The 21,649-nt window shown below is 44.8% G+C and overlaps 2 protein-coding genes and 1 long non-coding RNA gene across 3 annotated transcripts in view; 2 read left to right on the top strand and 1 right to left on the bottom strand.

The window, feature by feature from the left end:
• The window catches only part of gatad2b (GATA zinc finger domain containing 2B), a 38,952-nt gene extending 33,983 nt beyond the window's left edge, over nt 1-4,969 (top strand). The window contains exons 10-11 of the mRNA XM_086171348.1: nt 754-961; nt 2,193-4,969. Of these exons, the coding sequence (XP_086027474.1) occupies nt 754-961; nt 2,193-2,329 (345 nt within the window). The 3' untranslated portion in view covers nt 2,330-4,969. The remainder of the gene's footprint in view (nt 1-753; nt 962-2,192) is intronic.
• Nucleotides 4,970-7,773: 2,804 nt separating this feature from the next.
• Nucleotides 7,774-13,289, top strand: LOC147219668 (uncharacterized). The gene is made up of 5 exons (XR_015108017.1): nt 7,774-7,942; nt 8,851-8,963; nt 11,937-12,083; nt 12,797-12,927; nt 13,001-13,289. It is a non-coding gene; the product is annotated as an uncharacterized LOC147219668 (long non-coding RNA).
• Nucleotides 13,290-14,683: 1,394 nt separating this feature from the next.
• Nucleotides 14,684-17,718, bottom strand: txnipa (thioredoxin interacting protein a). The gene is made up of 6 exons (XM_086171347.1): nt 17,327-17,718; nt 17,004-17,079; nt 16,761-16,908; nt 16,125-16,484; nt 15,736-16,038; nt 14,684-15,633 (listed from the first exon to the last, which is right to left on the bottom strand). The coding sequence occupies exons 1-6, from the start codon at nt 17,580-17,582 to the stop codon at nt 15,586-15,588; spliced, it is 1,191 nt and encodes a 396-aa protein (XP_086027473.1). The 5' UTR covers nt 17,583-17,718; the 3' UTR covers nt 14,684-15,585.
• Nucleotides 17,719-21,649: the final 3,931 nt, after the last annotated feature.

Genomic DNA, 21,649 nt, shown 5'->3' with positions numbered 1-21,649 from the left:
GTGTGTGTCAACAATGTACACCTGTGTTTTTCAGTAGGTGTTTTGTTTTTCCATGCCTGTATACATGTCCACCTGTGTGTGTGTGTGTGTGTGTGTATGTGTGTGTGTGTGTGCGCGCATATATTTCTTTGCACATGCATACGCACGCATGTATGTGTGCATGTATCCACGTGCACTTGTTTGTCACAGGTTGTGTGTGCATGTATACATGTGTACCTGTATATGTGTGTGCATGCATGTATGCCTACAAATGTGAACCTGCACGCGCGCGCATGTGTGTGTGTGTGTGTGTGTGTGTGTGTGTGTGTGTGAGAGAGAGAGAGAGAGAGAGAGACAGAGGCAAATGTGCATCTGCAAATGTGCATCTGTGTGTGTGTATATCTACAAATATGGATCTGTGTGTGTGTGTGTGTGTGTGTGTTCAGGTGTGCATGCCTGCACTTTTGTGTCTATCTGTGTGTGTGTGTGTGTGTGTGTGTCGCACTCGTGTGTCTCTATCTGTGTGTGTGTGTGTGTGTTTGTGTACAAATGTGCACTTGTGTGCATGCGTCGCACATACCTGTATACATGTGCACCTGTGTGTGCATGCATTTTTGTACGTATGTGTGTATGTGCATGTGTATATTTGGCTGTATGCACATGCATTTAAATGTGTGTATGTGTGTGCTCATGCACGTGCACATGTCATAACATGTGTGTGTGTGTGTGTGTGTGTGTGTCAGTGAGGGTAACGTGTTGCTGTGCTGTCTGCAGGCTCCCCAGCCGCAGGCCTCCCTGCAGAGGGGCCTGTCTAACTCTGCGCGGGGCGTCCTGTCCAACTTCGCCCAGGCCTCCCAGCTGTCGGTGGCCAGCAGCCTCATGGGAATGACCGGCGGCGGCAAGCACTGCGGCAGCGGCGGCGGCGGCAGCAGCAGCAACAGGCTGCAGGCAGACAGTCGCCGCCAGATCTACAACATCCCAGGTACGGCTTCCTGTCAGGGTCCGGTCCTTCTCGGCTTTACTTCACCCGCTTCCATTCCCAGTTTTGTTGTTTTTTTGTTTTTTTTTTTATGCTGTCTGGCAACAACGGCTCCATTCCACATGTTCTGGAAAAAAAAAAAAAAAAACATTTGAGAAAAAAACGTGGAATCGACCGATTTTAAGCTCATGAGAAACAGATGGGAGTTCAAAGAAGAAGCTCGGCTTCAGATGTATCTATTTAAACCAGTTTGGAGTTTTCCTCGTGAGCGCGATAAGATCTGAAAGGGTCGCGGATCAGATCGGATCCGTCTCCTGACCTCTAAGGTCTTTTCATGAAATCCATCATTTGCTAATTTTCCCGACAGAAGTTTGGATCTGATTTATTGAATCGAAGTTTATCTTCATTTTCTCCAAAAAAACACCAACTGGTTTTCATTCAGGAGGATCATCAGGTTGTTCCCTTTTAATGCAGACCAGCTGAGGAGCTTTGCTCATGTGAACGTTGTCTTTTTCCATGGCGAGGTGTTGCTTGAATTATTTTACACACACACACACACACACACACACACACACACACACACACACGTTCAGATGTGGTCAAACAGGAGTCTCTGAGACTGATTTCTGCCACAAGAACTCCTCTTGGCTTTTTTTGCTCAACGCTGGCCTCCTTGCAAAATGTATCTGGTCGCCATGGCAACGCCATCCGCCTCCCCACCTCCTTTGTCTCTGAGTTGGAGCAAATTTCATTCACAGCTACTTTTGGGGCGCCGATTGTCCTGACGGACATGGAGCACCTCATCACGGCGCCTGCCAGTGTTTCAGCACCGTCCACACACACACACACACACTAACACACACACACACACACGTTCAGATGTGGTCAGAACAGGAGTCTCTTAGGCTGGTTTCTTCCACAAGAACTCGTCTTTGCTTTTTTTTTTCGCTCAACGCTGACCTCCTTGCGAATCGTATCTGGTCGCCATGGCAACGCCCATCCGCCTCTCCGCCTCCCTCGTCTTTTGAGTCGGAGCGAATTCACAGCTGCTTTCGGGGCGCCGATTGACCCGACAGACATGGAGCGCCTCATCACGGCGCCATTACACACACACAAACATACACACCACAGAAAAGGCCAGGATGTCAAGATGTTAAGCCTCAACCTAGCTTTGTTTTGTTTGTTGAAGAACTCACTTTTACCTGTGTGTGTGTGTGTGTGTGTGTCCCGGCAGGGTTAAATATTGCCTATCTGAACCCAGCGGCGGTTGGAGCCCATAAGAGCTCCAGCTTAGCGGACCGGCAGAGAGAGTACCTGTTGGACATGATCCCGCCTCGATCCATATCGCAGTCCATCACCGGACAGAAATGAGCCCCGTCTGGCGCCCGCATCCCCCCCGCCTTCCCCCGCCTCTTCACCCCGCCATCTCACCCCCGTACCCGCCGCACACACACTGAAGCACTCCCGGATCCTCCCCCATCGCATGCAGTGCCTGTCCGTGTGCCTACCTTGAAACCGACCCGTGAGAAAACGAAGAAAAAAAAAAAAAAAAAAAAGAAGAAAACCCTGAAACAGCCAGGAGTCACACAAAGACACTAAAATGTCAGCGCATCTCAAATTCTCTTATTCAAGTTTTAGAAAAAAAAAAAAGAAGAAAAAAACATCTCGTTTGACAAATGTAATTCCCATTATTATCGCTGTCGGTAGCACTATTATTATTATTATTATTAATTATTATTATTATTATTATTACAAACGCAACTACCTTTTGCTTCAGTTACTCGTTACGCTTTTTTAAAAGTTTTATATATTCTGTTTCGTGGCCGTCGCTGTCGGGCCGCCATCGTAGTCTTTTTCTTTTCTCCTTTTTGTTTTTAGCCTCGCTCAATTATGAAGCTTCGACGTGAGTATTGCTAGTAACAGAAGATCAACAGGGTGCATTCTGGTTGCTATGCAACATGAAGTTCGACAACTTTAAAAGCTTTGCGACACGTGTCCGTTTTGCTAACTTGAAGTAACGACGTGGAAAATATTAATAGGAACGACGCTCGGCTCTGCTCGCTCTTCAAAAGAGGATGAAGAGCTCGTTATAAAAAAAATGGAGTGTGTGTGCGTGTGTGTGTGTGTGCGCGCGCGTGTGTGTGTGTGTGTGTCTTGGGGGTACACAGTATTGAGGACAGAGCACCCACACCTGCATCATCTCATCACTTCCATCCCCCTTCGAGCTCGCCCTTCAGGGCGGCGTCCCCGCCTTCCCGCCGCCACAAGCTAACTGGAAGTGACTGACAGGAGGCGGCGACGTCTCTGCGAGAGAATCCCGCTTTGGAAAAATGTCCTCCACGTCCCTCCAGGTCCCGACCCGGCCCAAACGGACGGATCGAAGGTCTGAATCGGCGGCGCCGCCTGCTGGAACTACGGAAAGAACGGACTCCAGGCGGGAGGGGAACGGAGGATGTGCCCTCTACCCTCTCACCACCACCACACACACACACACACACACACACACACACACACACACTTGCACACAGTGACCCCCCTCCCCCTCCACTCCATGCTTCTCCAGTATGCACAGACTGAACCCTTTCTACCCAGCAGCTCTTCTCTGACGTCCCGTCTCCTTGGAAGCGCCAAACGCGCCGCCCTGACGGCAGATTCTGTAAATCTGGGTTCATTTTGTCGTTATACATATATATAAATATATATATATGTATGAGTTTTTAGATTTTCTGATTGTCGCCCTCCTCCTTTGACCCTCCGAGCCCCCGTCCCCTCAACCCAGAACCCCCACACCTGTTACTTATCCTTTTTTTTTTTTTTTTTTTACGCTTTTTTTTTTTGTTGTTTTTTTGCGGCGTCTCCTCGTGAAACGGTGGCGTACCTCAGAGGTATCGGCCTCGGGAGACGATAATAATCAACATAGCTAAAAACAGAAACTATTGAAATACCTGTATGGATTATGTATAGATACCTAGCGTCAGAGAGGAAAAAAAGGATGTGGATTATATCTTTTATGGGAGAGACACGGATCAATCATTGTGCGCTGGTTCTGCGCACAAGTCGCCTCACTCCAGAGGAGCACTTTGCATATTTCCAATTGGAAAACAATTTTTTTTTTTTTTTTTTTTTGTTTGTTTGTTTTCTTTCTTTTAAAGAGGAAAAGAATGTTACAATTGCGAGTCCCTGCGGCCCGGGGTGCCGGCGGGCGGCGGAGCGGACGGCCGAGGGCTGAGTCGTGGCCTTTCACAGGGGAATTCGAGGCGACAAAGACAATAATAATAATAATACTATGCACGTCTCCTAAAGAAATGAAAGAAATCGCGAAAAATCATATGTTTTGGGGGGGAAAAAAAATGTGACCTTTTTAAATTTATAGTAAAAAAATTAGGACCTGTTATTGATCACCTTTGGGTGATTTTAGGTTACGATTGGTTCCGTAAACGGGATCGATAATCCGTTCTCACGCCGCAATCTCAGCGCGGCCACTAGAGGGCGCTGTCACTTGGAAAAAGTTTTTTTTTAAACATCAGAAAGAAACTCATTTTCAAGTCATCATGATATTCATGTTAAAAAGCCACCATCGTATTCCTGGATTGCAGATTTTAAGATGAATAAAAGTGGGTCCTGTGAAAGGTCAGACGGGGGCCTCGGCTCCGCGGGGGAGGAAGGGGGGGAAAACGCCGCCCGCCGCTTCCGGACCCGTTCGACGATAAAGACTTCGGCCAAGACTGTGAAACTACCTACGATCAGCTCTGTTTACTAGATTTGGAGGAAAACAGAAACGTCAATCACTTCCCTCTTCGGAGGAACGGTTGAAATTGGATGTAGAGATTATATTTTCATTGGTTTTAACGTATCGGGTGAAGGTTTTTACTACCAGCTCGACCATATGATTTCAGCAGACGTTTTCATACATTTCCTTTTTTCGCCGCCAAGTATGAATTAAGATTATTTTAAAAAAGAAAAAAAAAAGCTAAAAAAAAAAAAAAAAAAAGCTTAAAAAAAAAAAAAAAAAAAAAACTGAAAAGCTCCTGTCTCGCTCTTTTGCAGATGCATCCACACACCTTTGTATTCGGACTGTGGATTCTTTCTCAAACGTCAAAACAAACAAAAAAATCCTTTTTTTTTTTTTTTGTTTTTCCCGACGTCTAAATTGAGTTCAGTTTTTATTTCTATCGCAGTTTAAAAAAAATAAAATAAACAAAATGTATTGACTATGAAATAAATGACACGATATTTGCTAGGTTTGAAGTAATAATGACTTATTGTACATAAGCATTTTTTTCCTCCCTTGTACTGAAAAAAAAAAAGAAATTAAATGGTTGTATATTGTGTAGAAAAGCAAACAAAAAGCCATGAATATTGTGAAGCTTGTCATTTCGTTTTGTGATCACTGTGTATTACTGTGTAACAAATGTGCAAAATGTTTGGGATTTCTTTTCTCTCTTTCCTGATTATTTTAATTTTCCGGGTTCTGTTTGTGTTTCTCCTCCAAGCTGATTCCCTGGATGCGTTTTGCTTCTTTGGTTTTGCGACCCGGACCGGGAGGGTTCGGCCCGGCCCTCCCCTCCCCGTCCCGTCCCGCCCGGTCCGACGCGTCCGACGACTTGTTTTCCGTGGATAAAAGCACTTTGGGTGTCGGACCAGAGCCCGCCTCGAGGACCAGGCCGCTGTTTGTCCCCCAAAACCGCCGGCGGCCATCTTTTTTTTTTTTTCCCCTCTATGAATATGGATTTAAAATCAGCCCGGGACATTTTTTTTTTTTTTGTTTTCGACCACCGGAGCCCGAAGGACACCGGGATATTCGGAGCCGAAAGCAAAAATCCCAACGGTGAAAGGTTAAAGGTGAAAGGAGGGAACAAGCGGCTGCACCGGCAGACCTTTCGGAGGAGAATCATGTGGAAGTGGAGACTCTGGACTCAATGACAAGGTCAATAGACGCAGTATCAACGTCCGCTGTCGTCTCTGATCCGAACCGACGCCGATATTTGACGGATAAAAGTATCGATCGGCGCTGTTGTCACGCTGATCCGTGGGAGGCCGACGGGACCGGCGGGTTTTTGGGAAGTGGCTCCGGCTCTCGTCGGGCCGAAGGAACCGGCCGGAGACGAACGAAAACGCGGCTCCTCCGTCTGTGGAGGCAGCTGTCGCCCCAAAACCCCAGCGAACGCCACCTCCACCCTCTCTATCAGATCTTATTAAATGAGCTCAACGTCAAACTGGCATGTTATGTTATGATTTCCTATCTTGTGTTTCTGACTGCAGGTGCGTTAAAAACGAAGGTCCCTTTCTCTCCACATTAAATATGAAGTTTTGGAAACGATTGACTGTAAATCAGCAGAATGCATTGGATTGGATGGGAAAAAATGCGGGAAATTTGATTTTTTTTTTTTTTCTTTTATTTTTTTTAAGTCGGTGGAAGCAAATCTGTTCCTTCTTTGACATGACGTGGCCGTGGGTGCTCGACTCGCGGTGTTCCAGTGGAAAAATCCCTCCAAATTGAGCCGAAACGCACGTCTGTGAGGGAAAATGATCCTTTCGCCTGAAACTTCTCAAATAGATGAAACCGCCCGTTTGTCCTCATCAGCTGCAGTTTGACTTTTACCTCCACCAGCAGAAATCTGAAGCCGGTCCTTCGATGTTTGGCTTTTTAAATCCACTCGTCGTCGGCGTGAATGCAGGGAAACCTCTCATTGTAAAAAATCATTTCCTATCAGTTTTCTTGTAGGAGCTTAATGTTTACAAGCAAACATATGGGGAAGCAGAATCACAAAGGAAAACTTACGTCCTTTTCTTTCTTTTTTTTTTTTTTTTTTGCTTACATCAATCCTGACCTTTTGCACATACTTGATATTTAACGGTCTTCAAAAAAAAAACAAAAAAAAACGTCAATGAAAATAATGCTGTTTGAATACTGCCAGTTGATTGACAATTATGCATTGATTGAAAAAATAAGCTAATTTTGGAGGAAATAACTTTGTAATATTTATCTTGCAAGCTATGTTTAATAAAGGTTGAAACAATTTGCTTCCAAGTGTGTCGTCGCAGCGACCTAGCACTCCAGCACCTCTCACCCTCACCCCACGCCACTGCTTGGCTGTGTCGTCTTACTTTTTGGTCGAGTTGGATTTTTTTTTTTTTTTTAGACAAAATGACTCGGTTTAGTCGTTTCTTGTGTTTTGATTAAGTTCTTGCTCAGTGCTAAGCAGAACCCTGCTATTTTTTACATTTAAATCTTGCCCAGTGTCATCGACTTATCTGCGGGTATCCAACTGATTTTTTTTTTTTTTTTAATTCTTCTTGAGGTTCAGTTGACGTCTTTGGGATTTTTCCACATCATTCTATTTTAACGGTTTCGAATTAGGGAAGAAGAAAATGATGCTAGATTTGTGTCCTTTCCAATAGTTTTGGCTGGAATAAGCCTCCAAAATATCTAAACATTTCAAAGGCCATCTCGTGACCTGTGCTCTTTGGTTATCATTAGATCAAGAAAGAAAGTTCTTGACTTTCTAGAAAGTTTATCTTCTAGAAAGTTTAATAGAAAGTTTAATAACCCTTTTTATTGCAAAGGGTCATGATCACATGTCAGGATTCGGTTTCCAGATTCTTCCAGTGCTGGAGCCGAGCACCTGCTGCTCTTTTCTTGAAATTATATAAATATGTTTTTATGGATTAAAATGCATTTCACAATGATAAAAAACCTGATTCCCAATTTTTGATGAGATGGAAATGTCGATTCTGTGACAGTACAGAAATCTCCCACGGTCCGTGAAGGCAACAAATCCAACGCGGAAGTAAACACAGTTGCGCACCTGCACGTGTGCAGGTGTACCGCGGCTAGCTCCGAGCTAGCGCTCCTGGGTGGATCGAAAACGCAAAAATGAAGAGGAAAACGGGACTTTCTGCAGTTTCATTTTTTTGCAGAAAGAAAAGATGCAGTTTTCCCCACCTTGCCAAACCTCAATGTCTCACCTCTAATTAGTGAAGGTAAGAAAAATGGCTTTTCTGGAGTGATTGAGCTACAATGTGTCACACCACTAGCTATAAATCGCTGCAAACCACTTGTTGTGCGGTTCTTTGCGGTTTTATTCGGTTCTTTGTACCCACATGGCTCAACGCCGCCGTTCCCGAGTCACACGGACGGCTAAAACTAAAATAAAACTCGTTTTTTTGCAAAGTGGTAGCTGAGTCTCTGCATGCAATTCCAACATTCACCGCTAGATGGCAGTGTAGGGTCGTAAATGTGTGTTTTCCGGATCTGACGCCTTCGTTTCTTTTCCACGTGGTTTGGATAAACAAAATGTGTTCACCAGGTTAATACTATACAATTATATATATATATATATATATATATATATGTATATATATATATATATATATATATATATAATATTATATACAATTTTCAAGTTTTTAATTGTGTTTTCCTCAATGTCCAACTGAATGTGCCTTGTTTAAGGTGGGGTTTTTTTGTTTTGTTTTTGTTTTTCCTTGTTTTTCTATCCCAACTTGACTGACATGGTTCTTCCTCCTGCTGGTTTTTTCATTATTTCTCTAAGGTTTCTGCAAATTCCATTTCTTGCTGCTTACAACTCTCTTTTTGCTTTTGTTTTTAGTAAGTTCCCCCATATCCTTAGATTAGGCTTTAATGATTGTCACTATCATTCGTTTACATTTTGGTGGTAATAGAAGAGCCATTGTTTGATTTATTCAAAAGTTTTGTTACTTTTTCCAAGACATTATCTTTTTTATTTTCCTGCTGTATATCTCATTGCATAATACCAGTATTTTGGACAGCAGGTTTAATGGACTATCATCGCAGTGTTTTTCTGTGTTGGTCTGATCTCATCTCTTTTGTATTTTCCAATTTTACGCCCCCATTTCTGTCTCGGCAGGTTCACTCGGATGAAAAATCCCCATGGCTTGATGTCACCAGGAGGGAAAATCACCCGAAAATTTGGGGAAAAGAAAATGTCCATGAGATTCTCAAGATGCAACCAAAGGATGTGTAAGATAACGCATTGAAATTGGCATGAAATCATCAGAAAATCAGCAAGTTACATACTGTAAATCAGAAGGAGATGCATAAAAGGTTGTGAAAGGCAGTGGTAAACAAGTGCAAGGAAAACAGTTGAGAAATAGGGAACAAAACCTTCCCTGTTAACATTACGAGAATCACATTTCTTCTCATTGAAGTCATGGGGAAGAAAGAAAAGCTGATTGCGCAGAGCTTTGCGGAGAACTGGAAAAATAGTTGAGAGTTTGTGAAACTTTCAAGGGTGAAAACGAAATGTGATCCTCTCGACCTGTTGATTGATTGATTTTTGAACCGTTACCGATTCAGTCTCCGGGTTTCATGGGACAAAGACGCATCGCTGACACGCACGGACTTGCCAACACATGCGCCCCAAACCGTCTGCCAGTGAATAACACATTACATAATCACATAAGGAAGAGGCGTGTCAGAGGATGGTGTGGCTCAGAACAGTGTGTGATGGAGGCGCGGCCTGGAACAGCGGGTTGTGTTTACCGTCGGGCCTGCCTCAAGGGCAAAAGCAGGGCGCCTGCAACGTGATGGCCCCGGATTTGAAACGACCCCCTTCCACGTAAATCTCTGCGGAAAGCGATGGCCTCCCGCGTGAAGCGGTGCACCGAGCACTTCTGCAAAATCAGGCAGGAGGAAATCCACAGCTGCCGGTGCTGCGGTTTCCAACTCTGCCACCTCTCTGCAGTCTGTTGCGTGTGAGACGCTCATGACGGTCACTGTCCGACGGCGACGCGCCGCACGTAGAATCAAAACGGGTTTATCTGCACACAGTCAAAGAGCGCTTTTCTCTTCCACCCTGGAAAATGCTTGATTTGGGCTGGTTGACGGCTGGAAAGTCAGTTGGTCAACCACTTGGTTTGGCCGATTTGACGGGTTAGTCGGTCAGAGGTCAAACGGTGGTTCTCTTCTTTGCAAGCGAGGCGGAAACTTGTTTTGCACTTAGTTTGCTGAAGGCGCAGCCAGACATTCCTCCCACTGTTTATTCTCTCTCTCCCTCCCCGCCTCTCACGTCTTCACGTCTTCACGTCTCACATTCAAAGGCCTGCACTTGCACACAAAGTGCGTTCGTGTCAAAACAAAGTGCAAGTGTTGTCAGAGCTGCATCTGGCGCGCAGTGTTTTGGACGTGTGTGACCGTGTTTTCGGGTGGAGAAAGTCATCGCCAGACAGAAACCGAAGTTGTTTCTGCTGCAGATAAACACTAGCTTAGAAAAACAATAACAAAAGGTACTGCTTTTTGAAACACCCAGGCTAGTGATGCCTTTTGTTGCAGTTTAATGTCAAAGTTGTTACCAAAACTGCATTAGTTTCATTGTCCTTATTTTGAAAGATAGTGTGACAGGCATTGATTTGGCTTGGAAGAAATCAGTATTTGTATCACCAGTGTGGATTGTTTTGAAAAGAACCTGGAACCTGAGCCGCCAGCTGTGTGAGGGTGCCGCCGCTCCGCGACCGGACGGTATCGTTTTCAGTTGGAGGCCGAAGACGTGGCGAATGAGCGGCGCCGAACAGAAAACCGACCCACTGAAACTTCAGTGAGTGCCTCCCGTGGCACACACACACACACACACACCCACACACACATGCACACAGACACACACACGCTGCGGCTGCATGGGCCCCGCGTGCACCGCCGCCTCTGCCAATCACAAGCGCCGGCAGCTTCCCTCTACCCAATAGGAGCTCAGCTTGTATTTTTTACCAGAAGGGGAATTTGTTTTTCTGGAACGAGCAAGAGCGAGAGAGAAAGCTGTTAAACTTCTTGGAGGACATGGCAACAGGAGGTTTCTGCACATTTCCCATCGCTGTGTCGTGCAAACACAAATCTTTTTTTTTTTGTTTTGTTTTTGTTCTCTAGATAAGTTCCAGTTCTGCCTCCCTGAGCCTCACCAATATGTTTTGACCCTGCACTTTTTATAGTGATTTCACTGTCTCTTCCAAGTGTATGTGCACAATGGCACGCGGTGCAAGTTTAAAAGTAATCCCTGAAACAGGTCCAGTTACAAAAAAAATCCTCTTGATGAAACGACAAAACGGCCTTAAATGCTATGTGTATGTGTGAACACACTCGTGTGTGTGTGTGGTCAAGTTTACTTTTACGACTGTCCCCATGCACACTCACACTGTGAGGCTGCGGCCCGGTGTGTGTGTGCGGAGCAGGTGGATCTCGCCTCTCCTGGCCTCACACACGTCCGCCTTGGCAAAAAGCCCCAGAAACACTCGAGTCCAGAATCCCCCACCAGTTCCACGATGCCCCTGCTCCGCTACGTCACTCCCGCTTTTCACAGTGGCCATCACGTCCTCGTCGTCAGTCATCCCTCTCACCTCCCCCGGCCGACATCAAAATTCTTAAAATAGTCAGCGTTTCCCCAACGGGCCTCGCCTCCGCCCGGTGCTGGACAGAAGGGCACGTAAATAAAGCAGCAAATGCTCAAAGATAGCCGCTCCCCCCAGAACACACACACACACACAGACCGCAGGGGTCGAAAGACAAACCGTAAAACATAAGCAGTCAAACCACTGAAAGACCAGGCATTAAATAAACAAATGGAGAAAATGACAATAATTGGTGTTGTTGGAACGTGTGTGTGTGTGTTTCAAGGTCTTTTACTGTGATTCTATTCTCAGAGAATGTAACGAGATTAGTTTCCAGAGGCCTGGTAGACGGCCAGTAGCAGCGATACAAGATATGCTGGGATAAGCTGCGTATCCGAAACGCACAATCGACGGATAATGGAACAAAAAGAATATAACAAATATTCAGGAATAATACAAAATGAGCGTAAAGATGTTTTGTGCATACAAGTCTGGCCCTCTTTCTGCATCTGCTGGGGAAGACGGTGCCCTCTGCTCTACCGGTGTGCAACAGATTTGGCATTCTATGGTTATACAATGATTATTTTGATTTCCGTCGTCTCGTCCTTTGTTTCGTCAGTGTCTGGGAGCGGCGAGCGGCGAGCGGCCCTGCGGCGGCATGGAAGGCCTGGCAGTGAGTCACGGCGAGGGGAACGAAAGAGGAAGGAAGGAGAAGGAAGAAAAAGCTTAGACGCCCTCAGGAAAACCGACCCGAGGCCACGGAAGGGTGAGCCACCAGAACATGCCGATCCCACTCCTGCCAGGATGTTGTCACCCACCCACACACCCACACACACACACACACACACACGGTGTGTTGGGGGAGCCCTTGAATTCGTCGGGATGAGTCACGCCAGAAAGCCAAGGGTTTCTTTTAAAGATGGCGATGGGAGCGAAGCGTGACTCTGCAGGTCAAAGAGGAAATCTCATAATCCCACTTCTCCGTGCCACTAATCGTTTATTTTCAGTTGATAAAATAAGCCAGTTCTTTCTGATTCTCGCTATGCATCATGATAATTCTCAGAGGAAAACTGCTTATAATTGAAATATTGATCTTTGCTTTTCCCGCTCTGCTTATTATATTTTTCTTTTCTATTTTCCGAAGCCTAAATCTGCGTCTCCGTTTTGGACAAAGTGTCGGTGTGTATGCCGGCCGTGATGTAAGTTGTTGACGGCCGTTTTCTGGAGAAATGTGGAAAAAGCAAGCCTCTGCGGGAGTCGGCTCTTCTTAGAAAAGCCTTGGAGGATTCCTGACAAACACACACACACGGGGAATGATTCTGTGTGGGGATGTGATGCAAACAGAGGTCGAAGTTAATCCGACGTGATTTTTATTTTTAATTTTTTCAACTTATCGAAGTATCCGCTTCTGCTCACTTTTTCCCCATCTGCTCATCGGCCACAACGGCCATTGCTGTTTCTCTGCGTCCGACTGGGAAGATGGAAGGGAATCCGCTCCCCTCCCGTGTTGGTCTTTCCTGGAAAGCAGACGGGAAGCCGACACGCCGACAGGAATAGTCGGACTCCGGTCATTCCCGCAAGGGGTCTCCCTCTGCCGAAACCCACCTTAGGTAAGTCCACAAGACGATGGGCACCTGGAGCGGGCTCCACCTTCTCCGACGTCTCCATTCTATTCCACGTTAGGAATGCTTCACCATCTGCTTGCACAGAAGACCGTGGCCTCGAGGAGAAGACAGGAAGCAGAGGGGAAGATGTTGAGGTTCCTCTTTGGGAGCGAGGACAATGGAGAGGATCAGGGGTGAGTCCACCAGAGGAGCAGGACATGGGAGATGTTGTGGCGATAAGTCACATGGAGATGGTTGGGACGTGGACAGGAGGAGGAGGGGGGTTTGGGTGGAAGGTTGGAGGTGGTCAAGCAGGAGGGCTGGAGGAAGATCAGGGTTTATGTATGGAGGGAGGAGAGGAGGACAGGAAGTTTGTTGACATGTTGGACGAGGATGAGATGAAGGCAGATGATTGGCGGTGGTGATTCATACGTGATGTCTGCTGGCAGTGGTTCAAGTGAACTCAATATAAAACGAAAAGCTAAAAAAAACCCTCAGGTTAAGAGGAGTTTAATCTGATTAAACAGATGACTGACACTGAGAGTGGATATAAAAAAAATAGGGTAAAAAAAAAAAGGCTAATCTTCTAAAAGTCTTCCAAAGATGTTCCCGTATTGATTTATAACAGAGAAATAAAAGCATGCAACTAATTTTGAAATATTATCGCTAGCTAGATAAATAAATGCAATGAAGATTAAATTTAACTCTCTTGAGTTATCGCAGAATTTGTGATAAATAATAAATCCAGTACTTTTAAATGAATCCAAACACTTCCTGATAACTACGGGATTTTATTCATTTATTCCTGGATGCATCTGTCATACCAGAGATAAACATTCTCCTAAAACTCACCTCCGTCTCCTGTTTTTTTTTTCAATCCTCTGTCACGTACTTTAACCCGGCTGAGTCTGCATCTGCTCAGCCTGCAGTGGCAAAGACCCGCATCCTGTCTCGCTGGGCTCAAAGATAAACATTCCCCTTATCTGACCCTCCTGAGAAAAAACAGACGTCAACAGAGCGGAGAAGGCTGTTTGACGGCAGTAAAGCGGGGCTTGGAGCACCATAACCCTCCAAGCCTTTTGAAGCGCTAACAAATTACCAATTCGAGTAAATACCAGATTTCAGAAAGCATGCAACGTCACATTCTCGTTGTTTGAAGCAGGAAAAAGGATCAATTCTTGTACAAATTGAAAAATGGAGACAAGGACGAGCATTTACAACCCCCAGGAGAGTTCTTCTCATAGTGCAATATGTTTGTTTTGTGCTAGTGTTCCAGAAATTAGCTTCTGTAATTGTCACAAAATAGTTCTATAACATACTGGGGCATGGAGTGAAGTTCCTCCGCGCTGTGTGGTTTTTTTCACAGGGTTTTGCTCCCGGGCTGCTGCTGCTTCTGCAGGCTGTCAATCATCTGTAATTACTGTTTGAGGCATCTTCGTTTCTTTGTTTTCGCGTCAGACAACCTTAATCCCTCAAAGAGTTTCTGACTAATTACAATTGTACTACCATTTAGGTGCAATAGTGAGGTTGAAGGTGTAATTTAAGTTATTTTTTTTCCCCTAGTCTTTATCAACGTTTATAAACATCTTGCTCCACCAAATTTGGTTCAAATGTCAAGGGAAATTGCTGGAGTGTTAAATGGCACATCATGTCCCGTTTCACGTCAATGTTAAAACCTGTTGATATCTTAGTCAGCAGTTCTGGGTGAAGACAGAATTGCTGACAACTGATTTAGTAGGAAAAAAAAAAAAAAAGAGACTGATACTTTTAATTACTTTATTACAAAAAACCCATAGGGTTTCATACAAAAATACTTTGAAGTGTTGAGGATCCATTGCAAACATTCTTAAAAAAAAAAATTATTCTCTGACAGCCTGGGAAGACACTGATTATCCTCACGTGAAAAGGTGCATCATCATATGGAAGCTTGAATGTTCTTTTTTTGGCACTGACCACGTCAGGACACTGAAGAGCCCGTGTCTTCAACCAATGTGAAATTCCAAAGAGTCCAGAGTGTTACATTATAGAGAATTTCACATCAAGAAAAAAAATATACATCACACTCTTAGGCAGTAGTAGAAAGAATAATCAAAAGTGCAAAAAGAAGAAACAAAAAAAAAAACCAAACATCACATAGTCAACACTGAAACATAAATGTATAAAGGTTGATATTGCATTGTTCTGTCTGCTTCCAATATTCTACATTAATTCTCTCAAGGCATCAATATTCCTGACAAACCCTCGGCAAGACTGAAATTGAAAGGGGTTTCTCAGAGGCCCCTGGAGAGAGGCCAGTCTCATCGGAGTGACAAAGCATGGAGAAAATGTCGAGCGTTCGGCCGGTCGGCCCCCCATAGTTCAGTCTTAAAGTGGCTGCAAGTGGACAGGAAGACCCTCCGATGAAGGTCTGAAGAAGGGACAGCTTATTCAGGCATGCGTCGCCGCAAGATATGCAGCTCTGCCTCCAGGTCCGCGACCCGGAGCGGTGCCACCAGGAAAACTCGCGCAGGCGATGAAGTGCGGTGAAGACGGCTGACAGATCAGGCGAAGTTTCTTGTTTAGACTCCTGGCCTCCATTCTCCCTCCACGCAGTTTGGACCTTTTAGTCCTTTCAGGTTCACGGTCCGCGGAAATGGACCGCAGGTTGAGTGATGCCGCAGGGGCTCAGCAGACGGGCAGCATTTGGGGGTTTCCATTGAACTGCTCCTCAGACTGAAGGAAACAAAAATATATTAACTATGCTGTTGAAGATATGACACAATTTGACTTTAGCTTCTACCTCACTGAAATGTTCAGTGTTTCTCTAACACCCACCTCCGTGTACGTTGGAGGCGGCGGGAACTGGAATGCCGGAGCGGTCATGAAGATCGGGCTGTCCTCGCCGTCGAAGTCGTCGAGGAGTGGCGTGAGGGGCTGGTCCAGGCTGCAGTTGCGGGAGATGTCGCAGTAGCTGGGGGGCTCGGACGGCATCCGGAGCGACACCCAGCTCTGGGAGGCGTTGCTGACCGAACCCTCCGTGCTGCTCACGCTGTTGCTGCGGCTTCCCAGGCCAGCTGTGCCGATGACCAGGGGCAGCTCCAGGATCAGCTTCTCGCTGCCGGGGATGTGGACGTAGATCTAAAAAAAGGAACAACGGGAGTTACTATATCTGGCCAACGTCGACGGCCCGTATCCTTTACTTGACATCATAAATTAACACTTACCATTAAAGCATACTCCACACGGATGATGTTGCAGCCCAAGATGGACGGTTTAATCTTTGGCACCCGGATGGTCTTCCCCTGCCAGGCATCGCCCATGCCTGAGATGATATGGTTCCCGCGCACGGAGGACAACTTCTGACGGAAGACCTTTGTCCGCCCGTTGGCCTGGTAGATGTGTTTGGCAATGATGGCCGCCTTGGGTACCACGATCCGGGAGCAGGTGTTCTCGAATTTGGCATTGATGCAGATGTCTTCACCCTCGCAGAAGCCGCGGCGGTCGATTTTGGCGTTCAGAGACACTTGGCCATCGGGAATGAACATGCAGGTGACCTTCTTCTCCTTCATGCCTCCTGTGGGAGACTGAGGAGCAAAACCCAAAGTAAGGACCACAGCATAACACTGTAACCAGTCATTGTATAACAGAAGAAGATGTCCTGTCTCCTACTTTTAAAAGCACTATAGTAATAATATATTATTAACTTATTTGACCAAAGGTTACCAGGCATATTACTTGATTTGGGGCTATTTTGCATTAGTAGGACTCAAACTGCTTCAAGAACACAATTTGGTATTACTCTGTGTTTATCTCCCAGTAATAGTACGTCTCTATCATTGCCTATATATCCGTGAACCCACCAGCAGGTCTGGGGTGTTGACATCCAGGGGTTCCTCCACCTCAAAGGGTTTCTTGCACTCCACGATGGGCTGGTTGGGTCTAACCACCTGGGCCTTGACATAGTAATGGACGTAGCCAAATTTACCCTTGTAGGAGGACACCAGCTGCCTGTGGCGGCACAGAGAACACATTGTCAAATCATTTGTTCTCTTATTAACACACTTAATGAGGAAAATTGCAAACACTTTTAAAGAGTGCCTTACCCCTGCTGAGGGAGCACGAATCCGAAATGGTACTCGTATTTGTTGCCTGGCCTCAGGAGCACCGCGCCGTCAGAATCTGGAGGAGGAACCGCATGAAATAACTTTGATTAGACTTCAATCTGAAAACAGGGGCGATTTTGTTTTGTCAAGTTTTGGCTAGAACTTGAGATGAACACCCGATTGTACTGCGGGTAACCCTGGCGGGAGTGAAATAAGAATACACTGGACCAGCACACACTCCGACACCTGAGCTCTTACACAACGCGTCCGAGAAACCAGCCGTACATATGGGATATTCTGAGAGACATGAGATATGTACGTACCTATAGGCTGGTCGTCGAGCTGCAGGACCTCTTCGTGCCGGAGGTACTCGGCCTCCTGGCGGCAGCGCTGCTTCCCTTTGGCGTACTCCACTTTGGCGCAGCCCAGACCCAGGAGCTTGACGGCGGCGACGCGCGTCGCCTCGCTCACCTCCACCTCGACTCGGCCGGACACCCGGTCCCCGCCGCAGTAGAAGGTTTTCGCGGGGTCCGTAAAAGAGATGCGGAACACTTTCAGCTTTTTCATCATGGCAACCATGACTGCGCGTTTAGGATATCCGAACGCGGGTGACAAAACGGAGCTCTGCGGAAAACAGAGTAGGGGAGACGGCCGTTAGCTAGCTAGTTCTCCCGGTTGATCGAACAACGACTGGAAGTTGGTGTTTACTTGACGGAGGGCGGTGCTCGGATAGTTTTATAGAGGCTGTGACGTCAACCCATGAGGTGCCGGAGTGAACAGCGTGGCTCAGCGCGTGCACACCCCTGCGATTGGTCGAGGAGCGTTGTTTGTGTCGGTCCTGGCCAATCAGCGTCCGGCGTCGACGCGTGAACACCGCATGGCTGGGAGAATGCACCGCGTGCTCGGCAGATGTAGCGGCAGGAAGTCGAGCGAGAAGAGAAGCGAGAAGTACATTTGTAGTAAACAAGGAGGGAGAGGCTGCTCGGTCCGAACCCGAACCTGGCGAGTGACTCATCCATGTCAGTGTGTCACCTCTCCGAAAAGCAATTCCTGAAAAATGTGGGTATCGAAGGAGTCACTGGGAGCGAGATGGTACAGGACCAGAAAATGCTAGCTTAATTGAAAGGAAAACTAAAATGCTGCCTTTCCCCTCCAAGCTAGCTCCATGTTGTCCAGCTGATTACATTTCAGCGCAGTGAGGCAGTTAAGAGGCTGAAAAAGACCATTTTAACCATTTTTTTAATGGTAAAAGTCAAACATTTTATCGAGGGGAAAATATGAATCATCACAGTCCTCTCCGGCTGCTTTTTTTTTGTTGTATCAGCAAAATTTGGATGTCTTTCAGTGGAAAAGGGTCAAGATAAATATGCTCAATTTTTATATCATTCCATTCAATTTATCCCTGAATCAAATTAAAGGACATGCAAATATAATGCACATTTAAATATACTTATGTATCTAATGAAGTAAAACAAATACCAATGAAAGAAGTCCCTCACTCCCATGAAGTGATAATGCAAGAAACAGAATGTAAACAAAATTCTTAAATTATGGATCATGACTACTTTCAGAAAATGAGATATTTTTTTTGGGCAATATTTCGCCAGCCAAATCCACCGGTCATGACGCGTGAAGGTGAAAAAGAGCTGAACCAGGACCGTCCCCGTTCAAGGTCCACCGCTGCATTCGGGGATCAGTGTCCGCTGACCTTTCGCCTGACCGAATTCCCACGGCCTCAGCAGACAAACTCAAGGAACTTTACACCAAATATCCTAGATATAATACATAATACATGTCATATAATTTAGCTGCCGGCGATGTAAGGGCTCCTGTGGTATCAAATTCATGTGAAGAGTCCTAGCTTCTCCCTTTGTTTTCCCATTCTAAATGCCAAAATACAGCTTGTTTGTTTATTGTTAACAATTCAGGTTTAAGTCAAATGTGTGTGAAATGTCGTTCACATTGTTTAAACTCAGATTTTGGCATCCAAGCTGTGAGGCGTTCAGTCCTGCCGATCATGTGAGCGGTTGTAAATCAGAACTAAGATCATTGAGTTCAAAGCTTCAAAACACACAGTTGTGACAGATCCAAAGTTTCAGGGAATCCAGTCGCGCTCATGAGACTAAAATCGTCATCGGGGGGGATGATTATCTCTACTTTCAGATTCAGGAAATGTCCTGATTATCTTTTTACTGATTACAGATAAATGAAGACTTTCAGTCATGCTGTTTTGTTTTTCGCGGCAATGTTGATGTTCGGGAGAGAATAAAAGTAGCAATTCAGGTGAAATAAGATATTGTTACACTGGAGCTCCTTTCAACCTGATACTTTTATATACGGTATGCTGTTTTGTCTGAATATCTGAATTTGATCACAGATTGACAGATTTCACTTGACAGGCTGAGATTGAAATTCAGTTGACAATGAATATCGCGTCCTCCTATGAGGACATTTATTCCCGATATCTGAAACAGTCTTGTGTTTTTTGTCTTGAGACGACGTGATGGTAAACAAAACAACCCGTCCGCTATGATGCGGGAGGTTAACATCGGTCGGCGGCGTTACACGTAGCTAAGTGTTTGTCTCTTGTTTTGCAATGAAATTATTTTGCCTTAAAACAATTTCAGCCTGGACTTTTGCCAAATGTTTATGTTGTTGAGAGTGCCTGGGAACATCCGCTGGTGAGTCACAATGTCATCTGACAGGATAAGTCCGCAAGGTCGGTGTCGGTCTTGGTGTTCAGGTCCGATCTTAAAAAGACGCCTGTGTTATGGGACTCAACATCCCCTTTATAGCCTCGGTCGGAAAGGATTCTGAAATGTATTTGGGTTCAATCGAATTTCCACAGGCGCGACAAAACACATCCTGTTCTTGGTCGGCTTGGGGATTTTCAATGCTTTATGTTATGCTCCTTGTTACAAATGTTATTTTGTTATCGGGACCACAGTCTTCTCGGAAATTGTAATAAAACTACTTGTACATTGAATTTTATGAATACAAAGCTACAAAATAATTTAACTTATGAATAAATAAATAGACTTGATGTCAAAGGAATGCCTGATTTGATTCTGTCAGTAGAGAAGGAAAAAGGTGACAATAATGTAAATTTTACTGATTAAATTTTCATAAACAGGTCAAATAAGATTTTTATAGATTTTAGTTTTTTTAGTAATCTAATTCAGTGTTGTTATATTTTTTACTTGCTCTGGTCCTTGACAGTCAACATCTGCCTTTAAGTTTAATTCTAATAAATATTATGTATTGAAAAGTAAAACTATTTTTTTCTTTGACCTAGTTACTTTCAAGACAAATTTTTAAAAGTAATATTTTTGCTAACTGTTTTGCACGGTCTTAATTCAGTGGCTTGACTCCCTATTTTCCAATGAGGATTTGACAAAAACAATATGCTTACTCGTACCTGCTTTATTTAAAATCAATAAGTATCAAAGAGCTATTTTGTTTGAACGCTCCTGCCACGTGAAGTGTATTCATTATGCCATTTTGATATGAAGAAGTGTCGATCTGGTCAGATTGAGGGTGACGGAAAGGCAAGAACTGATATTTGCTGACAGCAGTGGTATACAGGAAAGTTTTGCTTGATGCTTGGCAAGGAAGAAACTAGGAAATGCAACTGCTCATGTCGTCTCCGTTCATTCCTCTTAAAAAGAAAGTGCAGGAGGACACCGGACTCTGACACCTGACAAAAACTTCGTAGTGTTTTTAAGACAAAGAATTTGTTTTCCATTGGGTGTTCAGTCTTTGTCCATATAATCCATCCAGGAGGTTGATGTGTTGTTCACACGGGAGACGTGCACAGCATCTTAGACATGGAGTAAATATTCTAGCCATATATGGAAGCGGAGTCCAGCACGACTCCGATGAGTCTCATGTTCTCCTTCGACAGAAAAAAAAAATATTCAAGAATAAAATTGCTATGTTTTTATTTTTTTTATTACAGACGTATTTTGTACATACTGTATTTTTTAATGTTTGTATACATATATTTTTTAATATGTATGGTTTATTAATCCCTTGCAGAATATTGTTACCCACTGCTTTAGCCCCAGCATTCGAGTCAAGCCATTTAATCACTTTATTCACCCTGTTTTTTTTTTTTTGGACTTTTCCTCCCATTATTTTTTGTGTTTTTTTTTAATTTATTTTTTTAGGTTTTTCTTTTTCTGAGACACCAGATAATGGACGCGGATTAGGATCATCCGGACTCCCTGCACATTACGTCAGCCGAGCAAACCTCAACAGCCTGGTAAGTCAAAGTCCTGCAAGAAGGTTCCTGCTTCACTTCCCACGACGGTACATCTTATAGGTGCACGTAAACCATCCCTTCTGTCACCTGACAGTCATTCAGTGTGACTTTAACTACTGACTTCAGTGTGTTAAGTGTATTCAGTGTGTTAAGCTACTCCACCTCAGCATTTTTCTTTCTCTGTAGACTTGTATATATGCACAAGTATACGCCCTTTTGGTCACAACCCCAGTGAATTAAACTGCTTAGCCAACCAGTCAGTCAGGAAACCATTTGGGTTTATTGTACATGGCCCTACATTTAATAAAGCAGCTTGCTGAGTTGGACGCAAACCAGCACTATCTTGTGGCAAACTCAACCGTTTAAATCACCAAGCAACACA

This window comes from Fistularia commersonii, chromosome 24 (assembly GCF_037954325.1).
Source record: "Fistularia commersonii isolate RoL2024-O1a breed Wild chromosome 24, RoL_Fcom_v1.0, whole genome shotgun sequence".
NCBI classification, from domain to species: Eukaryota; Metazoa; Chordata; class Actinopteri; order Syngnathiformes; family Fistulariidae; genus Fistularia; species Fistularia commersonii.
Note: the sequence above shows the minus strand (reverse complement) of the source record. Positions and strands in the feature narration are given on the sequence as shown.